At 46.0% G+C, this 19,097-nt stretch overlaps 8 protein-coding genes across 9 annotated transcripts; 3 read left to right on the top strand and 5 right to left on the bottom strand.

Annotated features, from left to right (window-relative positions):
* Positions 1 to 1,370: 1,370 nt before the first annotated feature.
* LOC119767937 lies at positions 1,371 to 2,406 on the bottom strand. Its single transcript, XM_038257986.1, has 3 exons — positions 2,259 to 2,406; positions 1,991 to 2,200; positions 1,371 to 1,931 (listed from the first exon to the last, which is right to left on the bottom strand). Exons 1-3 carry the CDS (start codon positions 2,259 to 2,261, stop codon positions 1,830 to 1,832), a joined length of 315 nt encoding a protein of 104 aa, XP_038113914.1. The 5' UTR covers positions 2,262 to 2,406; the 3' UTR covers positions 1,371 to 1,829.
* A 5,645-nt stretch (positions 2,407 to 8,051) lies between these two features.
* LOC6042912 lies at positions 8,052 to 8,794 on the top strand. Its single transcript, XM_001853910.2, has 2 exons — positions 8,052 to 8,357; positions 8,441 to 8,794. Exons 1-2 carry the CDS (start codon positions 8,200 to 8,202, stop codon positions 8,748 to 8,750), a joined length of 468 nt encoding a protein of 155 aa, XP_001853956.1. The 5' UTR covers positions 8,052 to 8,199; the 3' UTR covers positions 8,751 to 8,794.
* Positions 8,795 to 8,992: 198 nt separating this feature from the next.
* LOC6042911 (histone H2A-beta, sperm) lies at positions 8,993 to 12,310 on the bottom strand. Its single transcript, XM_001853915.2, has 2 exons — positions 12,182 to 12,310; positions 8,993 to 9,564 (listed from the first exon to the last, which is right to left on the bottom strand). The coding sequence occupies exon 2, from the start codon at positions 9,541 to 9,543 to the stop codon at positions 9,163 to 9,165; it is 381 nt and encodes a 126-aa protein (XP_001853961.1). The 5' UTR covers positions 9,544 to 9,564; positions 12,182 to 12,310; the 3' UTR covers positions 8,993 to 9,162.
* Positions 12,311 to 12,352: 42 nt separating this feature from the next.
* LOC6042909 (late histone H2B.L4) lies at positions 12,353 to 13,079 on the top strand. Its single transcript, XM_001853919.2, has one exon. The coding sequence runs from the start codon at positions 12,367 to 12,369 to the stop codon at positions 12,754 to 12,756; it is 390 nt and encodes a 129-aa protein (XP_001853966.2). The 5' UTR covers positions 12,353 to 12,366; the 3' UTR covers positions 12,757 to 13,079.
* A 372-nt stretch (positions 13,080 to 13,451) lies between these two features.
* LOC6042910 (histone H3.1) lies at positions 13,452 to 14,119 on the bottom strand. The gene has a single exon (XM_001853922.2). It carries the CDS (start codon positions 14,082 to 14,084, stop codon positions 13,674 to 13,676), a length of 411 nt encoding a protein of 136 aa, XP_001853968.2. The 5' UTR covers positions 14,085 to 14,119; the 3' UTR covers positions 13,452 to 13,673.
* A 754-nt stretch (positions 14,120 to 14,873) lies between these two features.
* On the top strand, positions 14,874 to 16,732 carry LOC6042907 (RING-type E3 ubiquitin-protein ligase PPIL2). Its single transcript, XM_001853925.2, has 3 exons — positions 14,874 to 15,034; positions 15,092 to 16,192; positions 16,250 to 16,732. Exons 1-3 carry the CDS (start codon positions 15,003 to 15,005, stop codon positions 16,689 to 16,691), a joined length of 1,575 nt encoding a protein of 524 aa, XP_001853971.1. The 5' UTR covers positions 14,874 to 15,002; the 3' UTR covers positions 16,692 to 16,732.
* Positions 16,676 to 17,204, bottom strand: LOC6042908 (probable peptide chain release factor C12orf65 homolog, mitochondrial). Its single transcript, XM_001853934.2, has one exon. It carries the CDS (start codon positions 17,170 to 17,172, stop codon positions 16,744 to 16,746), a length of 429 nt encoding a protein of 142 aa, XP_001853980.1. The 5' UTR covers positions 17,173 to 17,204; the 3' UTR covers positions 16,676 to 16,743.
* LOC119766587 (MIEF1 upstream open reading frame protein) lies at positions 17,076 to 17,589 on the bottom strand. Of its 2 annotated transcripts, XM_038251403.1 has the most exons (3): positions 17,537 to 17,589; positions 17,286 to 17,471; positions 17,076 to 17,218 (listed from the first exon to the last, which is right to left on the bottom strand). In XM_038251403.1, the coding sequence occupies exons 2-3, from the start codon at positions 17,460 to 17,462 to the stop codon at positions 17,180 to 17,182; spliced, it is 216 nt and encodes a 71-aa protein (XP_038107331.1). In that variant the 5' UTR covers positions 17,463 to 17,471; positions 17,537 to 17,589; the 3' UTR covers positions 17,076 to 17,179. The 2 variants fall into 2 exon arrangements, with proteins under 2 accessions (XP_038107331.1, XP_038107330.1); XM_038251402.1 differs by having other exon boundaries at positions 17,286 to 17,576.
* Between the last annotated feature and the right edge of the window lie 1,508 nt (positions 17,590 to 19,097).

Raw genomic sequence — 19,097 nt, 5'->3', positions numbered from 1 at the left:
TTTTGCACATAAGACTTAACGCATTGGACTATATTCATGTGGCATTGCACATAAAACTTTATGAAATAAAATTTAAATCTCGATTTAAAAAACAATACTTTTTGATAACAGTGTATGTCCAACCCTCTCGCAACGTGTAGGCAACAGCTGATGAAGAGCATGAAATATTTCAATGCTTCCAGCGCGTGAGAGGAGAGAGAAACCGTTATAACCAATCAGACTTCTGTCAGATGGGTGGCGGGTAGGATAATTTACGATGTTAAATTAACCAATGCGCCAATGTAAACAATGATTATTGTTTACCTTGGCGCATTGGATATTTTGACATGGAAAATTGTTCTATCCGCCTATCATGCTGTGAGCGCACATACTACTGTTGTGTTTAATTTTTTAAAGCAATAGCAATCAATGTACGGTGCGTTTTTTATGGATAAATAATAAGGTGAGATTGTACATCGAATAAAATAATTTCAGCAACTGCAAAGCTTTTAGCTTCATTGCGTCAAAAATTAAATAGGACCACCGTTCGATCTGCGCTGCGCTTGGCGGGAAAGGGACGGCCAAGGGCTGTCGAATCTGGTACCTGGACTTCGAGGATGTCCTCTACATCGACGTGGTCCTCTCTGGTCGGCCCTCAATGACTCTGTTCTCGTGCATCCCGGCGTTGACATCGCGTGCTGGTATCACGGCTGGTATCAAAGCTACAAACAAAGGACAATCGGCTCAGAAACAACTCCGACAACCTGCGCAAACGAGAATTTGTGTACAACTTCAGGAAGGTGATTATGAGCAGAATTCAAACAAAACAATGTAATTGGGCCAATATGGGTTTGTAAAGAAACCTAATGTAAACATCCACTGACGTGCTCTCACCAAGTCGGCCTGGGTTTGATACCAGAAGGTCTCGGTGACATTTTGTGAGATGAGATTTGTTTAATCCGTCGGACGGGAAAGTAAATGTTGGCCCTGTCTAACCTAGAGGTAAGGTCGTTAGCTCAGTCCAGGTGTAGGAGTCGTCTCCCTGGGTCTCCTGCCTCGGTGGAGTCGCTGGTAGGCAGTTGGACTCACAAATCAAAGGTCGTCAGTTCGAATCCCGGGGTGGATGAAAGCTAAGGTTTAAAAAGAGGTTTGCAATTGCCTCAACAATCAAACCTTCGGACACCTAGTTTCGAGTATTTCATCTCGCAATCGAATTGAATTAGAGCTAATTTAATCAAACAAATGGGCATGGTTGTGTCCCCGCTGATGGACGGATATAAAGACTTTTTTTTTTATAGAGAAGAAAAAACAAAACCTGTGTCCAAATTGAAACAAATCACCTTCCTATTATTTGAATTCTATCCCTTGAACAAAAAAGATAGCCCAATCAATTTTAAACATTTTTTTTTTGTATTTTCACAGTTTATACAACACATTCACATCGTATTCTTTGTCTTCATACTCCTACAACCTACATCTAAGTACCATCTTCTTCCTCTTCATCCGGACTGAAAGATCTGTTTATGGAGTTTTGCCGACACAACACGATCCACGGCATCAGCCGCATTGGATCGCGGCATCGAATGCTTTTTGAGAAGTTCTGTAAAAAGTTCTGCTCTGTCGATGTACGACTGTGGAAAGCTGATCGACGGGATGTACCGAAAGTGGGATGAAAATCCCGTGATTGTAACGTTTGACAAGGTCACCCCAGTTTGGGCGATTCCGTTTCCGGCCGTGACGATCTGCTCGGAGACGAAGGTCGTATGGAGCAAGGTGAACTGCGTCACTCTCGTCCAAAATTTGATCACCTCCATCACATGGTGAATCGTTGACTTCAAGATTCGGCAACGTCACCTGATCACTTCGATTAGCCGGTGTTTCCCGAGGCGAAGTGGGGCTTGTCGACGTTTCCGTCGACTTCGGCTGCGGTTTATCCTCAGTGGAACGCAAAACTGTAAAGAAAAAGCTTAGATTGTAACCAACAATAAGCAAAAATGTTAGATTAGCATACCGGCCGATGCCGAAACTGGACGATCCAACAATTCCTTTCCAGATCGTGTTTGGACCGAAAGATCGATTGCGCCGGGGAATGCTCCAGCTGGACCTTCCATCGGGATGCAAACTGTAAGGGATTAGACATCTGGTCTCGGGGCGTGGCCTGGCCATCCTGCAAATAACCATCGTTCTGCGATAGAAGGTTCCAGCGAGCTATCATCCATTTCTGCGAGAATAATTCACGTTAGATACTATTTGATCATAAAAAATAAACAAATACAAACCATCAACGGAAACTGCTGGAAAATTCTCAACCTCTTCTCTTTGACTATCGAGTCCCGCAGCAAATGAGGTATTCTTGATTCAGGCGTAGATGTGGGCGCGTTGAAATCGCCGAAAGTAATGTCAAGAACGGTCAAATTTCCGGAATCTTCTTTTGTTTCTGATGTTTCGTCTCTGCAACTAAATGATTTATGTAACTTGCATCTTTCGGTTTAAACAGTTCAATTTACATACCGTTCCGTTCCTTCAATGGACTTGATGTGGGTGTCGCTTCCTTCTCTGGGTATTCCAAGTACGACAGTACCAAAGCTGGCCGTTCGGATGGCATCCGATGATCACCTGTCTTGGCATCGGTATCTTGCGGATTACACCTTGGCCCGTTCAGCTCAACCAGGGGCTTTCGATGAGTTGGAGCAGGTGGGCGAATTTTGTTTGAACTTTTCACAACTGTAAACGGAGGCCCTGAGTCGGAACTAAAGCAAAGCAACTTTACCGGAATAGAAATTCCATTTCTGGACAACCGGATCTCCCGCTGCTTGTAGAGGACCGGGAGACTTCCGTAAATGATCTTCCGCCGATAAATGACAACCGAGAAGTACCGGAGCGTGTGCAAAACACCGAGCAATTCTCACTAGTGTCAAAACAAAAAATATGTTTTTTTGTTCAATCCAATTTATGCTCGCCTTTGGCTCGCATTCAATCAATCCTATCTGTCAAATTCGAGAGAGGGCGGGTAGGTCGTTTTGCACTATTCCTTTCGGCTTTGGCAACATTGAAAAATTTCATGCTCTCTCCCAGCTGATGACTACACTCTGCGCGAGATTCGGATATATTGTTCATTGTACATAAATTGAAGATTGTAAAATAATTTAGTTTCATACAAAAACGACGTATAATTTATATTTTAATTATCCATTATATCTTTAACATAGGTCATTTTGATGTGAGCGTATGTGCATGATGATTAAAATATATTTATAATTGCTCATAGGTCGATTTGCTACCGTTCTATGTACACGTTCGACCAGAATGCACATAGAACAACCAGTTGGTAAAATGACCTATAACCATTTTGTTTAAAATTTATTGAGAATAGTTGTAGGTTGTTTTGTTGATAAATATTATATTTAAAAATATAAGAGTTTCAAGAAATCGGGTTAGCGGATAGTATAGTTTTTAGTACACCGAATATAATGCAATAACTAACTCAGTTTGTTTACTTTTGGCGCATAGGACCTTTTGAAAAAGTACTCTAGAAATATTTCATTCGTACCAGCGCGTGAGAGGAGAGAGAAACCGTTATCAACCAATCAGCCTTCTGACAGATGGGTGGCGGGTAGGATTATTTACCATGTCAAATTAACCAATGCGCCAACGTAAACATATTATTGTTTACATTGGCGCATACGTTAATTTGACATGGTAAATAATCCTATCCGCCTATATTGCTATTTTTTAAGTCTTTCGTTTCTTAAACCTTTTTGCGCAAGTAGTGCGAACATGTTAGTGTTCCGATAGAGTTCAGTTAAGATGCTACCAGCACACGGATGGACGCCACCAAACAGCACAGCAAAGGCAACATCGACAAAAACAACATGCGCGAGCTGGACTGCACCCGTGACGCGATCCGGCTGGTGAACGAATACGCTGGTGAATCTGTCGAAGAAAGCGCGACAGAGCGAGAAGAGGACATTTGCGTGCTGGTGCAAAAGCAAGCCAAAGCAACCATTACGGAGGAATAAACAATACCGGTGCGAGTCGCTGGACACCAGAGTGAAAAACATCTACTTCTTACGACGGTGCGAGAAGCGGCCGAAACCAAGAAGCAAAAAATATATATTCTTACGGACAAAACCGTCCTCTGGTGGTACGCAGTTCAGGCTGAAATAAATAATGAAGATTTGGATCTGCTGAGTCCTTGGCTGAGTCTCTTCAGCAGATTAAAACAGAGTCTGCTCAGTTTCGCGAATATAAAATACAGTTGCAGAGGAGTAGGGAGCGGAACAACATGCGGATGTTACAGTTTTTGCGGAGGGTGGTGAGGAGAATTAAGGTGCAGCGGTAGCACGTGCGGGTGTCGGCGTTTGTCTTGGGTATTGCGCAGGAATTCTGGCGGATTTCTCCCATCTTATCCTAGTTCGAGTTTTAAGATCTTGGCAAGATTCCGGCGTATTTCGGCGACACGTTTTCATATAATTTTTGTTTTGGCTTTTTTTATTTTATTTAGAAACAAGCATGAAGCTTAATTACATGATCTTTTAGAATTACATCAAACCGAATTGGGAATTATTGCGATTACTGGGGTTTCCTGCGTGATGGTGCGACTGCGGTGAAAATGTTCCACCAACGTACGCTGGTCAGTTGCAGAAGGTTCCAAAACAGTTTGAAGGGTCCGGGACTTGTTGATTTCCATTTCGTTGCGACATACGGACCGAATAATCCAAACCAGCCGGCTTCTTGATGGCTTCTTTGTTCTTTGTTCGACGCGACTTGCACCTGAGGGGAATTTCACGCGGCTGATTGTATCAGAGCTTGGACAATGCCTACGCAGTTCCGGCTTTGCCGCGTCATGCTTATCCAGATCAGTTTCAGGTAGTACACGAGCCGGTAAAACCCTCGGAATGGTGGTGCCGCAGCAGGGCCGCCGCCCGGGGAAGGGGAACGCAAGGCCGCTGCAGATGCTTCTCCAGGGCGATGTTTCACTGCTGTCGTTCGCGGTGAAGATGTTCCATTCTGTAAATAGAGATTTTATGAAAGAACCATAACCAATCAACGAACAACCTGTTCACTCATTGATTCTCACATTCCACGCAATGTTAGTTCGTCTATCACCGTCGTTCGTCGTCCGTCAATGTTTGTCCTGCACTTCGACGGTCTTGAACTGCGTCTTGGGCCGTGACTTGCCGCTTTCTTAGCGTCTTCGACTGGCTAAGATATTCCGGCCAGTTCTTACTCGTGTTTTCCTCCTTGTGTATGAGCTGGTACGGTGGCCACTTTGCTGCCAGGCTTCAGCTTCTAGCTGAGTTCTTCGAAGTCATTTACACTCTTGTGTGTCTTGAGATGATCATAGACGCTTGCCGTACTTGATCCCGGTCCCATCCGTCGATCTTTCGGTTGGCCACATCGATCTAGAGAACCTGGAGTTCTCTAATTAGCTTCAGGTCCTCTACGTCGTTCGGCTGCACCTCGTAACTTCTCGCGATGGCCACTCCTTCGTTCTGCGCTTCGTCCAGCTTCGTTGGATCGATGCAGAGGTCGTCCGGCTCATAAGAGATCCTCCGTTCGCTGTCGTTCCACTTGTACTTGAGCGGTTCCATTTCAGGGTTGATCATGGTTCGTTGAAGGGTGGCGGACGCATTTGTGGCATCTTAGCTTCGTTGTAGATGGCCAGCACTTTGCCCGTCACGTCTTGACCCTTGATGGCGCAGAGGGCGGTGAAGCTTGCGAAACCGCCGCCAGTTCGCGCGTTGAGAGGGGTATTGGGACGAGTCAGAGTGGTATAACCCTTTATGATTTCCGGGGCGGCCTGCTGCATTATGGCCTTATGGGGTTTCCGTCGGAAGGGCCATCCTCCCGCTTTTAACACCATGACCCGGATAGTTTTTATAGTGTTGTTCCTTTGGCGGAGAAGGTAACGCCGGACGTGCCGGAGACTTATTGTTCAAGTCAAGTTCCTGAAAGAGAAGTTGTTGTTAAGAGCATCTAACTTTTAAATAAAGGAAAAACTTCGGATACCTTCGCTAAAATTGAACAGTTTCACACTTGGGACTGGGAACCAGGAGAGGCTGTTCCGCGGCTTCTCTTCCCGCAAAAGTGGACACCACTGTACTGTGTATCCTCTCCGATCAGTGGTTGCCCAATCCGACGTCCCCCAGTCGTCGTCGCCACTTATTCCAAGCTACAGTGGTCTGTAGCAACCACCACCTGTCTCATTTTGTCGTGCCCACACATTTCTCTGCGATCGACGACGGAACATACTAACATACAACCGCCTGAATTAAAAACAATAACAAAAAATATCGTTTAGAAGCACCTATCGAGAAATTAAAAGTGAGAGTGTGTGCAACATGGAGTTAAACTTTCTGTGAAGTTGCTGTGAAGATTACCATGGCACTTTGAAAAGTTTAACTCCATGTTGCACGCACACACTCTCACTTTTAATTTCTCGATACATCAACCAAAACAAAAAACATATTTTATGCTGTTTCATAAGTTGTTTTGGTATGTGATGCTTTGAGTCGTATCCGCCCGGTTACGGGAGAGAGAGCTGATTGGTTCAATTTCGCTCCTCTCTTTTGCTGTGTCAGGCATTGAAACATTTCATACTCTCTTACAGCTGACGCATACACGTTTAACGATAATTGAACAAACATAATTATTGAAAAGCTATATGGATATAAAAAAGACTATCATAATTTTCTCATTATTCAATAAAGTGGTGACATACGTCGTTATTGTATTAGCGTATTTGCATAATGATTGAAATATAATCAAAACTGTACATAGGTCGATTTGTGACTGTGCTATGCGCCACATTTGACTGGAATGCACATAAGACACTGAGAGGTAAAACGACGTATAATTATTTTGTTTGAAAACTCTAGAGAATGCTCATAGGTCATTTTGCACATCACTCATTATTTTAAAAATTAAAGACTTAGAAGAAATCGGGTTTGAGGATATTATAGTTTCAGATACGCAGAACGCTATGCATTGAATAACTCAGTTTGTTTACTTTTGGCGCATAGGACCTTTTGAAAAAGTACTCTAGAATTGTTGTACAATTGTTTGGATTATTGGGACTTAAGAGTTTTTCGCTGAGCTTCAAGTTGGAAATATGTACTACGTCGGCTATGGTACCCTTATGTTTTAACAATAGCTGTTCCGAAAAATCCTTACCATATGGCGAAAAGTTATATTTCTCCATGAATTGTTGAACAATTGTTTGAATCATCGGGACTTAAGAAAATTTTCGCTAAAATTCATTTTTGGCTCAATCATACAAAAACTGTTTGAAATAATACCAAACATATGAGGAATAATTATATCGTACCATTAATTGTTGTGCAATTGTTTCAATTATTAGGACTTAGGAAATTTAGGAAATTTTCCGCTTAGGCTTCTTTGACTAAATCATACCGAGTATCATAACTTTTATCATACCGGCTACAGTACTATTATGTTCTAACAATAGCTGTTTCGAACCATCCTAATCGTATGACGAATAGATACCGTTCATTAAATTGTAGGAAAAAAAATCAACCATTCGAATATGTCAAGATAAGTGTAACAATTCGGGAAATAGTACCATTTTAATTTTGTTATATGGTGGTGACATTATATCAACAATATCACAAATGGTAACCATACCAGAAATAATTTTCTTATGATTTCGACAGTTTCACCTTTGGTATTTGATTATGCGGGTACAAACAAGCATCGCGCGAAAAATCGTCAAACGCTACTTTCCTTTTCTGTTCCTTTCCAGCTGCGTATCTTATCAAAACGTGGGCAGCGAATGACCAATCGAGAAATTAAAAGTGAGAGTGTGTGCGTGCAACATGAAGTTAAACTTTTCGAAAAGCCATGGTAACCTTCACAACAACTGCACAGAAAGTTTAACTCGATGTTGCGATTTGACAGCTCGATGGTCAAAGTTGCCGTTAATAAACGTTTAACGAATAACCAGCACCATACAGAACGTAGTCCTACGTTGGCATATTTTGTAGAATTATCAAGTGAACAGCAAACTCTACACAGCAATGTTTACAAAACACATGACGAGGTGGAGTAAAAATTGTGACAGCTCTGTCATCCGCAGGTTACACAATCGATGCGAACCGAGCCAGTTCCAAAGGGCCAGTAAAGTTGGAAAAATCCCGGTTGTTCCGAGGTTACCCGTGACATTTTGCATTATATTTATCGTGTTCAAAGTTTCTCAAGATGACCGAAGCCGCCGCCAACCAGCAGTCACTGTGCAAGACGCTTGGACTGAAGCCGCTGACGAAGGAAAACATTTTGTTTTACTACATCCCAGTACAGTCGATGGTCAGCTATGCGGCTCTTTCCGTAAACGTCATGAATCCGTCGATTGCCATCCGGTAAGCACCAGTCTATTAATAGTGCAGCCCTAAATCGTCCGAGATCCGAGGCATTTAAACAATTCCTTTCCTTGATCTTTCAGGCTGCTGCCAAAACGAGACGTGACCAACTTTTTGCTGGTGCACACCCTGCTCGGAACAACGCTCTACTTCTACAGCAGGCCGCACATGGCGCTGGTTGCGAGTGGCCAGAAGCGGGCCGCGTACAGTATCGTCGGATCCGCCCTGTTCAGCTTCGGATCGGTGCTCGTTTGGGCCGTGCTGCGGAGTGCCATCCCACGGAACAACGCCGCGGCCACGATTCTCGGGCTTTCATCGGGGGCGGTACTGGCCAAGCTGACCTACGATTACCTGGACAGCAACGATAAGCTGGTGGTGGCCAAGAAGAACTAAAACGGTTCGGTAAAAGTAAAGGCAAAAGTTGTGAACCATTTGAATCCAGTTTTTATTTTTGGAAGGCTTGAATTAGATGATGACCGAAGTTGGATGAAATCAAAATTTAATTATTTCATTTTACACCTTACTACTAATGCGATAGTGTCTTTATTAATCTTTCCTTGTCCAGTTATAAGAAATGAATAAAGAATTTTTAAAGTCCACTTACATCCAATATTACAATTAGCTCCACTTGTCGAAACGTTAATGCGCCCTTTTCGAATGGTGGTCCAGAATTTTATGAGAAAATATTTTTGTTTCAGTGTCAACTTGTTATATTTAGTTGATTAAGAAAAGAATAACTCTTTTGTACTAAATTCAGTCGCCCTAAAAAGGGCGGTTTAGTAAGCGTTAGTCAGTCCGTCAGAATCTACTCCGACTTCTTCTCCTGGGTCTTCTTCGGCAGCAACACGGCGTGGATGTTCGGCAACACGCCGCCCTGGGACAGGGTCACGCCAGCCATCAGCTTGTTCAGCTCCTCGTCGTTTCGGATGGCCAACTGCAGGTGCCGCGGGATGATCCGGGTGCGCTTGTTGTCCCGGGCGGCGTTTCCTCCCAGTTCCAGAACTTCTGCTGCCAGATACTCCAGCACCGCGGCCAGATAGACCGAAGCGCCGCTTCCGATGATGTTGGCGTAGTTTCCCTTCTTAAGGTATCGATGGACACGGCTGACCGGGAACTGCAGCCCTGAGCGATCCGACCGAGAACGCGGTTTCGTTTTGGCTTTGGCTCCTTGACCTCGAGCGGACATGATGTATTCGGTAAGGAGTTGCTACGGTTAACGATAAAGTTGGTGTGAAAAATTTGCCCAGTTACCAGTTTAATTTAGATTTTATTGCGTCTTTTGTGTCGTTTTACATGTTTGTTTTTTTCAAGTGATTCATGTTATTCATTTTCATCTTTGTGTTTTCCGTTCTTTATCGATGACAAATGTTTATGTTTTGTGTTTGCGTGTGAATGTGTTATACAAATTGTATATGTTTTGTTTTAATTTTATAACCTACCTAAGCTAACTTAACCTACGAGCAAAATTTTAAATCCTAGACCAGCGCTCGGATGAGCGGGTGCTCCGACGCGGTTGCGCTCAAGTGCAGGCGGTCCAGCGAGTCCTCGAGCCGCTGCTGGATGGTCTTACATCCGGAGACGCGATGGAGTTCGCTCGTCCTAGTGTCGAACGGAGCGTTGAGCACGATCTTCAGCAGCCGGTTCTGGACCACCTGCAGCTTTCGTTTGTGGGTTTCGGCGCACTTCCCCCACACCGGCATCGCGTAGTTGACCACTGGAGCTACGACGGACTTCACGATGGCCAACTTGTTTTTGAGCGAGAGACGGGAACCTCTCGCTATTAGCGGATAGAGCGCCTTCACCAATCCGGAACATCTGCGCTTGAGCGAATCCGAATGGGCCCGATACAGCAGCTTGGTGTCGAAGATCAGCCCGAGGTAGATGACCTCCTCCATCCAGGGTACTATGCAGCCGTTGACCCGCAGGTAGCAGTCAGGCGGAGGGAGCAGCTTCGGCGACAGTCTGTGCCGAAAGAGGATCGCTTGCGTTTTGGCCTCGTTCACCTTGATCTTCCAGCTAGCCAAGTACGAGACGTACGCCGTAACGCCTTGTTGTAGTCGGGATCTGTAGTGCGTTGGGGTCCGACCGTTAGCCACGATCGCACTGTCGTCGGCGTAGAGCGCCAAGCTGCAGCCGGCTGGGAGCGGTGGCACGTCCGAGGTGAACAGCACGTACAGGATCGGTCCGATGAGGCTACCTTGGGCCACGCCCGCCGCCACCTCTTGGACCTCGGAAATGGCGCCCGGGAGGTGGACGCGGAATTTCCGCTCGCTGAGGTAGGACCTCAACAACCGGGTGAGATAGGTCGGGACGTTAGCTTGGACGAGCTTGTGGAGCAGACCTTCGTGCCAAACATTGTCGAAGGCCTTTTCCACGTCAAGTAGTGCCATGGCAGTGTTGTTCGAAAGCCTTTTGTTGCGGTGAATCATGTTTTCCACCCGGATCAGCTGGTGGACGGTGGAATGGCCCTTGCGGAAACCAAATTGCTCTGGGGCGAAGAGGTTGTTGTCCTCGACGTGAACCATCAGTCGCTGGAGAATCAACCTTTCGAACAACTTGCTTATCGCTGACAAGAGCGATATCGGGCGGTAGCTTGTTGGGAGCGTTGGGTCCTTACCAGGTTTCAGAATGGGGATAACTTTCCCCATCTTCCACCTGGTCGGGAAGTAGCAAAGTTGGAAGCATCGTGTAAAGACCATCGCCAGGAGTCGATACGCTTTGCCCGAGAGCTTTTTCAACACAAGGTTGAATATTCCGTCGACGCCAGGGGCTTTCATGTTCTTACCGCACTTCACGGCCGCTCGCACTTCGTCCTCCGTGACCCGTCCAGGAAAAGGGGCGGCGTTGGTCTGGTCGTCGAGCTCTCGCATGGATTGCTGCACGGCTGCTTCATGGGGACTTACCATTCCGGCTCCAAGGTGATGTGCTTCAACCAGCTTGCCGGCGATCGCGTTGACCTTTTCTTGAGGTGACACCAGGAGGTCACCGTTGACTTTGAGCGGGGGCACGGGACTCGGTCTTTTCTTCAGCAGCTTGGCCACTTTCCAGAACGGCTTCGAATGGTCGGTCATCTGGCTGATGTTGTTGGCGAACTGCTTGTTCCGGATTTGCAGCATACGGTTCCGAATCTCGGCGTTCAGAAGGCTCACCTCTTCCTTTTTGAGCAGGCAGCCGGACCTCTGGAACTGCCTCCTCACGATGTTTCGCTGCTGTATGAGTTGACGGGTGAAGTCGTCGATCGCAGTAAATTGACGCCTCACCGGAACCTCACGGATGCAAGCTTCTTCCGCCTGCTGAACAGCGTTCTCGAAGGCTTCCAGTTGGTTGTCGATGGCCTCTATCGTCGGCAGTTCCGGTTGATCGGGAATACGGGAGTCCACAATGCGGCTGAGGGACACCCAGTTGACCCGGTGGTAGTCGCGCCTCATCGCCGGTCGAGCAGGCGTTGGGGTGCATTCCAGCTTGCACACTACAGGGTAGTGGTCCGAGCTTAGATCTTGGATTGTGGTTGGTTTCGAGAGAGGCAGATCAGACAGGAACACATCTAGCGTGGACGGAGTTCCAGCCGGGGAGAGGAACGTTGGATCGTCCGGGAAGTAGATGTCGCACGTGCCCGAGCTTAGGTGGTCCGCCAAGAGTGCACCGTTCTTGTTGCGGATGTGATTCCGCCACTGGGGGTGGCGAGCATTTAGGTCCCCAGCTACCACGTACCTGGTCTGGCCGTCAGTGAGTTTGCGGAGGTCTTCCGCAAAGAGGTCGGATGTACCGTTGCTGTCTACACACTGTGAAAAATTTGCCCTCCCGAAAATTTGTTATATAATCACTCAGTTGGCGTTTCGAGCAGAGAGGGGGCGGAGCTACGAATGACGTAGAGAGAAGGAAGCAAACGCCAAAGGAGGAGCATGCGTTCCCTACTCGCGCTAACAAAACCAACTGATGCCCAGCCGACAGTATCATTCCTACTGTGACTGTTGAAGTATTAACATCGAATCCATGACCCAGAACCAACATGCCTCCGAAAACGGCCATCTCTAAGAAGATGGCTGTTGGCAAGGCGTCGAAGAACATCGTCAAGGGTGCTGCTGCTGATGGAGGTAGAAAGGCGCGCAAAGTTCGTCGCTCGGAAAACTACCACCGGTACATCCTGTTGGTGCTGAAGCAGGTCCACCCGGACACGCGCATCTCGAAGAAGTCTATGAGCATCATGAACAGCTTCGTGAACGACATCTTCGAGCGGATTGCGGCGGAAGCTTCTCGGCTGGCCCATTACAACAAGCGGATGACGATTTCGTCGCGGGAGATTCAAACGGCCGTCCGTTTGCTGCTGCCGGGAGAGCTAGCCAAGCACGCCGTGTCCGAGGGAACCAAGGCAGTCACCAAGTTTACCAGCTCCAAGTAGAGGAGTTAAACTAAACGGCCCTTTTCAGGGCCACTACATATTCACGAAAGAGTTATTCTTCAAAATCAATCAGCGTAAACGTTTCTTGAGGGCGAATTCCCGAGTCGAATGGTTGCGATTCCGGTAAATTTTCTCAACTATCGAAAGTTCCACATCTCAAACTAATGGAAAACCGCAACAATTATTTCACGAATATGGTTCAAAATCTGCCTCCTTGGTTGATCCAGATTCCGCTAAGAACAAGATTGTTCGTTCGACAAAGTGGTGAACGCATAACGCTGTGACAATTCGATTTTTCCATCAACTGTCAGTCGAACAATCTAAAGGGGTTGCTTTGTTCAATGGTCAATGACTGGCAGGCTATGATGACAGGCGCAAAATTTAGCGTTTACGTCCAGATCTGAGGGCTTTTGTTAATTTGATTTGATTAACCGTGGTGGATTTTCTAGAAATAATTCGAACGGTTAACCAAATCAAATTAACAAAAAGCCCTCTGACCAATTCATACCAGAAAAGAAAATTGTCGTAAGGCCTGAACGCAAACGCAAAATTTTGCGCCTGTCAACAGTCTGCTTTTCCCTTGAACAAAGCACCCTGTGTAGATGGTTCGATTGGCAAAATCAAACTGGTACACTGCGTCGAACAGACAAACTTGCTGCTTGCAAACACGCATATTCGCCCTATTGAAACGGACCTCATAAATGCACAATGTGAAAATGGAAAAACGGTAATTATTAATTAACACTTGCGCAAAATAGATTCGAAATGCATTACACGCTCTTCCAAAGTTTAACCTAGAGAAATTGTCAAGATAAACTCTTTCGTGATTCATTTGGGGTGGCCCTGAAAAGGGCCGATTTGGAATTAGATTTGAAACAACTCTTTCAACAGATTGGAACTGATAAGAACTAAATCTTTCAGGAGCGCTCGCCACGAATGCGACGAGCTAGTTGGATGTCCTTGGGCATGATCGTGACACGTTTGGCGTGGATCGCACACAGGTTCGTGTCCTCGAACAGCCCCACCAGATACGCCTCGCAGGCCTCCTGCAGCGCCATCACGGCCGAACTCTGGAACCGCAGATCCGTCTTGAAGTCCTGGGCGACCTCGCGCACCAACCGCTGGAAGGGCAGCTTCCGCAGCAACAACTCCGTCGACTTCTGGTAGCGGCGAATCTCGCGCAGCGCCACGGTCCCCGGCCGGAATCGGTGCGGCTTCTTCACTCCTCCGGTGGCCGGCGCACTCTTGCGAGCTGCCTTCGTGGCCAACTGTTTCCGCGGTGCTTTTCCCCCGGTGGACTTGCGAGCGGTTTGCTTCGTGCGAGCCATGGTCCTTAGTCAGCTTCCGATGCGATGTTACTCCGTCGAATATTACAGTGAGAATGACGGAATTTTGACACTGCCAACTTCTTTTATAGGCTAGCCGGGTTGGAGAACAGCCAATCACAGCGCAGCAAGGAAAAAAAACGCGCAAAACAAAAACAAAATGGTGGAAAGGGACTGAAGAGGTTTAAGGTTCTTTCACACTTGTCCGGATCAATTTGAACTTCATTGTATGTGGAAGAATTAAAATTGAATTTATATTTTTATTTTCTGCATGATGAAATAGTTAAAGCAAAACAATGCATTTAAATGAGCTAATGATGTAGTTAAATTAGTTGATGTTAACAATAAGGTGCATAAAATAAAGATTCTTATGCATACTTTATAAATCACAAAAAATTTAAAACGGATTTTAAACCGTTTTGCAGAATTTGCTTCGTGGTTTTTTTGACAGAATGTGCCTTCTCTAAATGCTCGATCTGAAATTGGTCATTGTCATTTTTTGGTTATTTTGTATCATATGTAATTAAAATGAGTGATGAGAAAAATAATGTTTGGGAGTGTCAAAAAACAAGCGTTTAAGCAAGGTTATGTTTAAAAGAACTATATTTTAGACCTGTCTTTAGCAACTTGCTGTTGAAATTTAAATTCTTTAAATAACTGTTGCCGGAGTTTGCAACTTGTTGCATCGGTGACATTTTGATGAGACATCATCTGGCTGCGTGCTGCGCCTGCACATGTCTCGCTAGGGTGGGAATTTGGTTAGCAACCTTGGGTTTGTGTAGAAATTCTGGAACGACGGCGAGAAACGTCAAATAATTTCTTTGTTGATAAATAAAGCAGCAAAAATCCTCCGAGAAATTGCAACAAATTGAACTTAAATCAGTTTTTTATCTATCGTCAAAATATAAATCCATCGTCAAAATGGGTAAAAAGCAACATCAGAAGGACAAAATGTATGTACAAACGATTTAATCTCCTAACTTCATAACAATCCCTCTTTTTTCCCGCAGGTACCTTACGTACACCGAGTGGTCCGAGTTTTACGGTGGCCACAAACCGGATTCGGTGGAAAATGAGCAAATCAAGTTCAAGCGGCTTCCGTTTGACCACTGTTGCCTCACGATGGTTCCGTTCGAGCACCCCTACTGCGACAAGGACGGAAACGTGTTTGAACTGGCCGCGATTATCGACTTTATCAAGCACTTTAAGGTCAACCCGGTTACCGGAGCCCCGCTTGACGGGAAGTCGCTGATAAAGTTGAACTTTACCAAGAACCACGAGGGCCAGTACCACTGTCCGACGTTGTTCAAGCCGTTTACGAAGAATTCCCACATTGTCGTTAACGGAAAGACGGGAAACGTGTTCTCGTACGAGGCAACGGAACAGCTGAATGCAAAGGCCAAAAATTGGAAGGATCTGCTGGACGATACTCCGTTCACGCGGAAGGACATCATCACCATTCAGGATCCGAGCAATTTGGAAAAGTTTAACATTTCCAATTTCCACCACATCAAAAAGAAGCTGCGCGTGGAAACGGAGGAGGAACGGGCGGAACGCAAGGACCCGCAAGGACGGCTGAAAACGATTTCAATGGAGACGCGGGAGATTCTTACGCAGCTGGAGAAGGACTACAAAGCACCGGAGGAAAAATCCTCCGAACACAAGGTGGCGGACAAATTCAACGCGGCCCACTATTCCACGGGGGCAGTCGCGGCCGCTTTCACGAGCACCTCGATGGTTCCGGTGCTGAATCACGAGGCTGCGATCATCGAAGAGGACGTCATTCGGTATGAGCGAGTCAAGAAGAAGGGCTACGTGCGCTTGTTGACCAACTTTGGTGCGCTGAATTTTGAGCTGTACTGCGATCAGGTGCCGAAGACGTGCGAAAACTTCCTGAAGCACTGTGCTTCCGGTTATTACAATGGGTGCATCTTTCATCGCTCTATTCGGAACTTTATGATCCAGGGAGGTGACCCAACCGGTGTGGGAAACGGTGGCGCGTCCATCTGGGGAACTAAATTTGCCGACGAGATCAAGCCAAATCTGACGCACGCGGGCAGGGGAATACTTTCGATGGCCAATTCCGGACCGAATACTAACGGATCACAATTGTTTGTTTCAATGAGTTCTTACTTCTCAGACTTCTAATAACAACGGATATGTTTCAGCTTTATTACGTATCGATCCTGTCGGCACCTGGACGGAAAGCACACAATCTTTGGAAAACTCGTTGGCGGGCTGGAAGCCCTAACCGAGATGGAACATATCGAGGTGGACAACCGCGACAGGCCGATAGAAAATATTTTCATCCAGAGGGTGCAAGTTTTCGTGGATCCATTCCAAGAAGCGGACGAGCAACTAGCGAAGGCACGAACTGACGAGCTGGAGCGAGTTCAGCGAGAGGCGGAGGAGAAGCAAAAGAAAACGGCAAAGGCACAACCGCTCAAGGTATTCCGATCAGGTGTGGGCAAATATTTAGACAAGGACATCACCAAACGGACGTCGGCAGAATCAAAGGAACCGTCCACCGGTGGGACTGACTCCACGCAGGTTAAAAAACGGAAACAGGAGGAGAAAATCAACAAATTTGGTAATTTTAGTTCGTGGTAATTTTCAACATTCTATTTAGCAACTAAATTTTAAAACACATCTTCAAATCGTCTCAATCTTGCCCTCCGAACTCCCGATCCTTCCACGATCGCTTCAGCTCCTGCCGTTTCATCTTCCGGCGCGTCGTCTCCGAGTGTTTCTTTGCTTCAATTTTCTGGCGCTGCGCTTCGACGGATTGGTCTCCGTTTTCCAGCTCGTCCAGCTTTAAAATCAGCAACCGGCGGGCTTCCTCGCGATTTTTAAACAGCGATCGCGAGGAGTGACACTGAATCACTATTCCGGTCGGTTTGTGAGTCAAAACGACCTTGTTGTTGGTCTTGGCAACCGATTGGCCACCGGGGCCGCTTCCACGAACGAATGCTTCCTCGAGGTCCTCGTCACGCAGTACCGGAACTTTCGACACATCGATGGTTGTTTTGAAGCGAGTGATGGCGAAGATTGACTGCCGGACGGAAGAAGAGATGGTTCTAAGCGAAAGCATTTTACGACTAAATTACACGTGCTCGATCCAGCAGAGTTCGCCCGCGCTGGAAAAATCAAAAAGCTAATTTAAGCAACTTGCCATTTACCATTTAATACCACGACACAACAAACCTTGTACGCGAATTCTATTTCCTTGGGGTCGATAAAGTCTCGATTGTGCGTGAATTCAGTACGGATGCGATGCCGGAAGTAGTCTTTGTCGGTCAGTTGAAGCTGGGAACCGTATCGCTGGAGATCTCGATAAAGTCGAAGAACAAGGCGCCTTGTGGTGAGTGAATGAACGGTCATCTTGAAATCCTTGATTGTTTAAAATGTTTGTTTGTTTTATACTTTTAAATAAATTCTTCAAATTACAAACTTACATCAGCCCGATCAAAATTTGATTGTTGGCTGATATTCAAAATGTCAACAAAGAAATGCGACGGTGCGTTTAGCAACACAAAATTTGAAACTCTACACATTTTGTTGCGCGACATTGAATTCTGTTACATTCTCATGATACATATTACACTGAGAAAAATCCCCCCAGCATATCGAAGTGTTTCACACATGCATGATCTGGCCCTGCAGTACACAGATTGAGTGCTCTGTAAATCGCCAAAAACAAGAAATTTGAGACACCGAAAGATATTTGTTCTCCGATCATAAACAATAGGGTCCTAATGCCCTATGAAAATATTAATGTACAACGGTAAAAAACACGGTTGAAAATCAGTTCTTATCAAACATTATTGACAAGACATCATTTTACGATGAATCAATTCTGTTTCCTTTGGAAGGAGCTGTCAAGTAGGACCTTTTTCTGTCAAGAAGGGCCGCGAAGTTTAATTTTCAAAATTGATATGAAAATCCATAATAGGGAGCGTTCTTTTATTACGTAACGCAAAACAGTTTTTAGACCCCCTCCCCCCTCGAAACAAAATTTTCATATAAATTTCAAAAATTTTGTATGGAGCGTAACCACTGCCTCCGACCCCCCCCCCCCATCTGCGTTACGTAATAAAAGAACGCTCCCAGCTTAAACCTTTTATAGAGATATCCACATGCGAGAGTGTGTTAGTTCGTAACAAAATGACACGCATACATAGGCAAATCGAGTAGAATGATTCGTCTGTTAAAATCAGCTGTGTCCTTTGTTATACCGTAAACTGGGGTGACTTTGATAGCCCGGGGTGACTTTGATAGGTTTTTCAAATGCCCGTCAAATTATTATCTAAACATTTTTGAGAATTTTGAGTATGTAAGCATTAAGCGATAGCTTATTATCGAATATATTTGCAAAAATGAGACTGTTACATTGGATGTATCAAAATTAGTGGCCAAATCATATTTCTATCAATGTCACCCCGGGCTATCAAAGTCACCCCAGTTTACGGTACCACGAGCACGTGGTAAACAGCTGGTTTTTGCAGGCGATTGATCTACCCCACATTGACTGGGCAGCCCGCCGGCGGTTCGCTGGCGGACCGCCAAACCGCTCTGGCGATCCGCCAGCGTTTGAGTTGGCGGACCACGGGCGACCTGCTGGCGGATAAAATTTGCAACAATTTGGCGCACGATCAGTTTTTTTATCGTGACGTTGGTCCGCCAGCGACTCGCCCCGGGGTTGCCCAGGTTTGCCTTGAAATGTTTCACCCGCCGTTCATCCGCCCCACATACGCCGTTTTGTATGGTTCAACCGCCCCTATAGGATGGTCCGCCGCGGGTCGCCCCGATCCGCCCCTATATAAAGTTCATCCGCCCAAAAGCCCCAACCGCCTTGGCTCGCCCTTGATGCGCCTTGCATATACGGTACAGCCGCCCCTGTAGGTTGGTTCGCCAGCGAGTCGCCTTTGATACGCCCCCCATATAAAATTCATCCGCCCAAAAAGCCCCAACCGCCTTGGCTCGCCCTTGATGCGCCTTTCATATACGGTACAGCCG

This window comes from Culex quinquefasciatus, chromosome 2 (genome assembly GCF_015732765.1).
Source record: "Culex quinquefasciatus strain JHB chromosome 2, VPISU_Cqui_1.0_pri_paternal, whole genome shotgun sequence".
NCBI lineage: Eukaryota > Metazoa > Arthropoda > Insecta > Diptera > Culicidae > Culex > Culex quinquefasciatus.
The sequence above is the reverse complement of the archived record's forward strand: the minus strand, read 5'-3'. Positions and strand labels throughout refer to the sequence as shown.